Source organism: Terrapene carolina, unplaced genomic scaffold, assembly GCF_002925995.2.
Source record: "Terrapene carolina triunguis isolate 2854851 unplaced genomic scaffold, T_m_triunguis-2.0 Scaffold21, whole genome shotgun sequence".
Taxonomy (NCBI): Eukaryota; Metazoa; Chordata; order Testudines; family Emydidae; genus Terrapene; species Terrapene triunguis.
Window position 1 is genome coordinate 35,595,046 of NW_020664372.1, and position 6,856 is coordinate 35,601,901.

A 6,856-nucleotide genomic window follows, 5' to 3' on the forward strand; every position below is an offset into this window, starting at 1 on the left:
CTCCGACCCCCTGGCCCCCTTGTTGTTGGCCTTTCTTCACCTAATGTCTCCGTGAGCTTTCTCAGGAACTGCATGAGCCGCTCGTCCGGCACGCTGGGCAACAGTGGGGGAGGAGCTCCAGACTCCTTCACCGTCCGGCCGGCAGCACTGCTCTGCATCAGGGGGAAGTCCGGACATTTACAAATTCCCCCCGGACGCTATTTTTAGCTTAAAAAGCCGGACATGTCCGGGGGAATCCAGATGAATGGTAACCCTAGCTAACTTCAACACAAAGGTACAGTGTATTTAGCTAGCAAATCCCAGGCCAAGTGGTGTTAGAAGTCCAAAGTGCAGGTCCAATGAGATAGTATAGGAAAAGAACTGAAACATCTTGACCCTTTGACAGTCTGGCAAGCATTCAATTCTGGCAGTGTGCTGGAACTGCCTCCAGGTAACTGACTTTCAAAGATTTTTGTAGAATGAAACAGGGCCGCCCAGAGGATTCAGGGGGCCTGGGGCAAAGCAATTTCAGGGGCCCCTCCCATAAAAAAAAGTTGCAATACTATAGAATACTATATTCTCATGGGGGCCCCTGCGGGGCCCGGGGCCTGGGGCAAATTGCCCCACTTGCTCCCCTCCCCCCCCCGGGCGGCCCTGGAATGAAATAGGTTTCTACTGCACATAGAGATCCTGTCCCATGCTTCCCATAGCAGAACTTCAAAAGAAACCATAACTTCTATCAACCCAATTGCTGCTCTCCAGCTTGGCTAGGCAGCTTTCATGGTAAAGTTTAAGTGAATAACCTGAGTGGCGAACTGGTTTAAGGCTCCCCATTCAGTTGCTAAAGAGCTTATGAGAGGTGGAAAAAACAAAGACGGAAAGGGTTGGTAGGAAAGGTGCAGGGAGAGAATGCAGCTACATTTTAAAAGTGAAACTCTTAGCCCATTATTGTATATAGCTTGGCACCGATAGCTACTCCAGTTTGTGTTTGTAAGTTTGTTCCTAGGTGGTTCTAGTAGCTTTGAGTTCAGGTACTACAATTCCCAGGATGCACCGGGGAGAGAGAGGGAGAGGTGGAAGTGCAGAGGGAAAGGGAAATGAAGAATGGGTTCTGTGAAAGAGTAAGGGGAAGAAACCTTACCTTTGCTGTTATCAAGCTTCCTCAGAGGGGTTCAGATACAAAACACATATTAGATGAGGGTAGAAAAGAAACAGAAAGAGCTAGCAGTTTTCATCTCCCCCCCCCCCCCAAGTCCATATGTTTTTAAATCACAATTGTAGGGATTTAATCCACAATTGATTAGGATTCAAGCCGTCAGTTCTTGTGTTCAGAGGCATGGCTGTGACATCATAAAGGTTCAACTGGCCAAGTGGAATATGGTTTTAGATTATTTGTGTCCATAGCAAGATTCTAATTCCCACTAGCGAGGGAAGATCCTGATACCCCTAAACTGTTCAAAATCCAGATCTGCATTCTCCTACTTAGTCCCATCTCTAGTTATCACAGAAATCAGTGGTGATGGATCCACTGATCACAGTGCCCCTGTGTCAAAAATGATAATGTAAAGCCTTCATAACCTTAAGACTCCTTTCGCTTCAAATTCATTGCAACATCAGTAGTAATGTGAGTACTTATACAATTACCTGCTGAAACTTCTTGCAAGTTTTTGACAGCTGTCTGATGTCATCTGAGTTAAGAAATGACAGGATGTGCATAATCAGGTTATCAGGCATTCGAGTTAGGAAATCATAACATCCCTGACACAAATTCAGCGTGTATTCCAGCATCTTGTTACCAAAGATATTCTGCACTTGCTCTGTGTAAAAAGAAGAAAAGAATAGATACTAAATAAACTGCAGATAAACAGCTCTCTGGCAATGAGTAATTTTAAGCCATGTTCATGAATGCAAGGTCCCGAGTGTGACACTGTAATTAGACGAAGGATCCAGCTCTAGGAGCATGTGCACACCCTTGTGTTAGGAGGAAAGAGATTGTGATCTAGCAGGAAAAAGATTACAATTAACAGTAGGGGACAAAAGAGAGGGGGCAGTTTTTAGAGATGTTATGGGAGGAAGAAGCAACAGGATTTGCTGAGAGTCTGGATGGGGCTGGGGGGGGGGAGGAGATAACTCATGCTCACCTTCTTCAACTCATGGCTATGTGGTGGATAGGACAGCTATAAGGAAGAGGAGAATAAAAAAGGCTGTCTGTACCACAGAAGTCTCTGCACCAGGTCGCATACAGGCTGGGATGGCAAGTTATTATGGGGACTGGCCTGGGAAGGGGGCCACAGGATCGCTATTTATATTGATCCAGTAGCCTCAACACCACATGCAAATGGAAAAGGAGGACTGCAGCCACCACTCTAGCCCATGGACTGGAGAAGTGACCATAGGGAGCTGCACTGCAGCTCAATGTTCTGGCCTGTTTTGGGGTCTGTGGATCTTCTCCCCAACACACCTGAACTTCTCCCCCACAAACTTGTTTAACTCCCTTAGATCTAAAATAGGCCCGAGACCCCCCTTTTCCTTTGGGGATCAAGAAATATTGGGAGTAAAACCCCTTCCCCCTGAACAATGGAGGGACCTCTATAGCTCCTACAAGGGGAAGTGACTGTATTTCTTTCAGCAACACAGCCTCATGAGAGAGGCCACTGAAGAGGGACAGGGAAATGGGATGGGAGGTTAGAAATAAATTGGAGTGTATATCCCACTTCCACCATGCTTAGAACCTACTGATCTGTTGTGTTGTGGACCCAAGCACTATGGAAGTGGGACAGGTGGTTTGCAAAAATCAGGGAAGAAAAAGATGGCATTCTAATGTAACCCTTCTGCCCATCTAAGTTGGCAGCAACAAGGGCCGGGTTCTGTATCTAGGGGTTCCGTTTCAATAACGCAATGCAAAACCGGCTCGAGCCCCCACCCAGTGACCTGGGACAATTACATACCACCCCCCTGGGTACCTCTAAGAGGCAATACTTCCCCTCTCGCAAGCACGGAGTCTGAGTGTAGCAGAAAATGTTTAATAACATGAGGTAAACAACATCAGCAAAAAAATTGGAAAAACACCACAAACAGGATTCGTAACACAAACCATGAGCAAAACCCACCCCAGCAAATGGGGCTGTGTCCTTTCCCTTTGGTTCTTGAATCCAGCAACCCAAAAATCACCCAGAGTCCCCCAAGTCCAACAGCCCCAAAGTCTCTTGGGTCCAGCAACCACCCAAAGTCCCAAAAGTCCAACAACCCCCCAAAGTCTCTGTCCCTGGTCAGTGCAGCCCCAGAGTAAAAGGGGGGGGGCACGCAGGGTGTTCAGGGGCACCTTACGTGATCCGAGGCTGGCCAGCCGTCTGTTTCTCCGTGGGGGTTCCGCCGCAGCCTTCACCACAAGCCAGTCCACTTTCCTGCCACCCCACGAACTGCTCCGCTCTACAAGCTGCTCCGCTCCGCTCACCGACCTGTGAGCCGTTCCAGCCGTCCCCGCAAACAGCTCCACTCGCCGTTCCTTGGGCCACTCCAACCGGCCCCGCAAGGCTCCACGCCGCTCACTGCTCCTCCAGTCGTCCCCACAAATTGCTCCGCCAGCTGCTGAGCAATATAGCTTCAGGCTCCCCCACTAGTTAACACAGCACTCAGTGATCTCAGCTCTTAATAACATCAGCTCTTTTGTGATTTCAGCTCTCAGCGATTTCAGCTCATAGTATAGTAGGGGAGCCCCAGTGCTGGTGCACCATTGGCCCAAAGTGAATTCAGCTCAGCAGCCTGTAACTAGACTCCTAAGGGAATCAAAGTTAGCTCTGACATTCAACAGTGGAGAGAGGAGGCAGTGCAACTGGTGTTTCAAACCCTCAGAGGGGGCCCATACCATCAGGTACAAATACCTGTCCCCATCCTCTCTCAATTCACTGGGTTTTGTAACCCATGCCCCTTGTCAAGCAAGTGCTACTTAGGTAATGGTGAAGGACTCACTCAGTCCTTCTGTCATACAACAGTTCCACTGGCCTTGATTCACAGAATCAGGGTAACAAAACTTTATTCTTCCTGCCCCAATAATAGAGAAACTGGGGATCCCACACCAGCCAAAGTAACCACTTTCAGCTGTTGTGTTTCATGCCAGGCGAGTGGGTGTGCCTATGCAAACAAGATCAGCCCCTGGAGTTCTTTTCCACACTCGCCATAATTGGCCACCAGATGTCAGGGTAGAGCTCATCCTGACTCTGCTTACACTAAGAACTGGCAGTCTGTTCCTGACCAGCTCATCAAAATGAGGTATTGGAGGATGATGCCTTGATGAACCAGAAGCTGCAGGGGCAGAGGATGCTGGTGGGTGTCTTTAGAAACCTCTGCTCTTCTTCCTTGGCAACTGCTGGGCTTGAGGGGCAAACCCCTGAAATCCCTGGGACTGGTGGGGACAGAAGGCTTTCTGCTTTACTGCTGGGATGTAAATGCCCAGGGACTCTAGGGTTGCTCTAGAGTCCTGGAGACGATGCAGTGTCTTGTCAGTTTTTACAGAGAAGAGCAGTTACTTTTCTAATGGGAGGTCCTGGACTGTTTGCTGAACCTCTGGAGGGAGGCCAGAAGTTTGCAACCATGACAAGCGTCTCAGAGCGATGGCAGAGGCTATGCCATGAGCTGCAGAATCTGCTGCATCCAGACCAGCCTGCAGATCTGCTCTGGCAACCAACTTGCCCTCCTTGATCAACATGTGGAAATCCTGTTTTGCATCATCTGGGAGCTTGTCCTTGAACTTTAAACCTGTATCCCACATGAAAAATTCTATCACCACAGCAAAACTTTCTCACTTGTAATACCAAGCTGTAACCCACCTGTGGAATAAAGCTTCCTTGCAAGTAAGTCCAACTTCTTGGCCTCTTTGTTCTTCAGGGTTGATTACTGGTGTCCCTGTCTCTCTTTTATTGGCTGCTGAAACTACCAGGGAGCCCCGAGGGGGATGATGATATAGATGTTCGAACCCCCGAGAGAGGATATAGTACTTCCTCTCCACCTTTTTTGCAGTAGGCAGCAAGGGAACTGGGGTCTGCCAAAGAACTTAGTTGGGCTCTAAAATAATCTCATTAATAGGCAGAGCTATACTAGCTGGGGCCACCGATGTCAAGATGTCCACAAGCCTGTGGGACTTTTCCTAGACCTCCTCTGGGTGGATGTCCAGGGCCAAAGTCATCGTCTTCAACTCCTGATGTGTCCTCAAATCATCAGGAGTCAGAGAAATAGGGTCTGCCACAATTGCCTCATCAAGGGAATGAGGAAGAGGGTGCCATTGGTTCTGGGGGCTGGTCTAGTTCCCATTCTTCTCAGACTTGCCTGTAAGAAGGGCCCTGAACCTCTTCGGTGCTGGGCCTGGTACTGATGCAAGGTGTTTGCAGTGTCAATGGTCCTGACAGCCAGTAGGCAGAGTCAGTGGAAGAGGATGTGAGGACACTAGATTGAGGGGGAAACCTCCACAGGTTCCAAAAGGGCAAGCTTCCATAATAATTAAAAGTGGAATAATAAGGGTGAATTGCCCAGGCATGTCAAATGAAAGATGTAGAGTTTTCTTCAGCAGAATGAACACAGACCATTTCCTTGTCTTAGAACACTATGCTGCAATAGAAATGCCGTAGACCATTGCATACTGAAAGCATGTCAGTTCCTTATATAAACACCAGCTACCTCAGAAGAAAACACTTTGAAATGTAAGTATCACATTTGTCACAAAAGGCATAAGGGTTTTCAATGTGTGTTTAAGACATGTACAATGATTAATGGATTTCTCCATAGCGACTGTACCCTATGGGGTTACATGTTTATTGCCCTGTTCATTACAACCATCACCATGTAACAAAAACAAACAGATAATTCTAAAATAACTGACTGATCCAAAAAAGGATTTAAATAAACTAAAATAGTCCTATTGACTATATTGCACACCACTACATTTAGCTTTGTTATGTCAAGCGTCTCACTATGAGAAAAACTTAATTTGTTAATATAGATAATTGTATTGCTTCTACATGGGCACGAAGGATAAATCCTGGTCTGCAAATTATGTCCAAGGATCTTCTATATAACTGACATTGTTGGGGCAGGGGGAGGGAAGAGACAGACACATGATAGATATTCCATAAATTGGAATCTATGAAATAGTATAAAATGATTTCAGGAATGAGTTGTGGATTTGAGGATAAAGTTTTTTAACCAGGTAAAAAGAAGGGTATATGTGACAGAGTGTGCATACCCCGCACTAGACAAGAAAGGGTTAACCCCACATTATGGGTGGCGGAAGTCCCACCCCCTCAGACCCTGCTGGGTATGCTCCGATTGCTGCCTCAGTATAAAAGGGACCAGCCAACTCATTCTAGGCTGGCCACCGAGGAGGGAGGATGCTTGGTGGAGGCTCCAGCCCAGGAACCACTTCAGCACTTGATTGCAGCAACCAGCAATGCCGAGGACCAGACTGGAGACCTGTTGCCTATGGCCGGCCAACCGGAGTCGGAATCCCAGGAAACTACCTGCATTGAGGAGTTCTGAGACCCTGACAGAGTACAGATCCCGGCTTCAGGAGACACAATAGGAAGTTGCCCAGGGAGGCGGTGTGACTGGTATCTCCCACCCAAGGAAGGTCAGAGTGTTGCGGTAGGAGCCCTGCTGACTGGATGGTGACCACACTTGCCATTGACAGGGCCCAGGGTCTGGGAGCCGGTGGAGCAGGGAGGTCCCTCTACCCCAGATGTCACCCCCCCTGGGTGGTGGCCCCTGACTCCAGCCATTAGGCCCTGCAGCCCTGATCCCAAGAGCAGCTATATTGACTCTGGCCATTAGGCCATACTGCCTTGCCCCCAGGGCAGCCATATTGACTCTGGCCCTTAGGCTGTACTGC

General features: G+C 48.2%; 1 protein-coding gene across 1 annotated transcript in view; it reads right to left on the reverse strand.

Annotated features, from left to right (window-relative positions):
* LOC112126008 (F-box only protein 36) overlaps positions 1-6,856 on the reverse strand; it is a 13,573-nt gene that overhangs the window by 4,238 nt on the left and 2,479 nt on the right. The window contains exon 3 of the mRNA XM_024224392.1: positions 1,624-1,796. Coding sequence (XP_024080160.1) covers positions 1,624-1,796 — 173 coding nt within the window. The remainder of the gene's footprint in view (positions 1-1,623; positions 1,797-6,856) is intronic.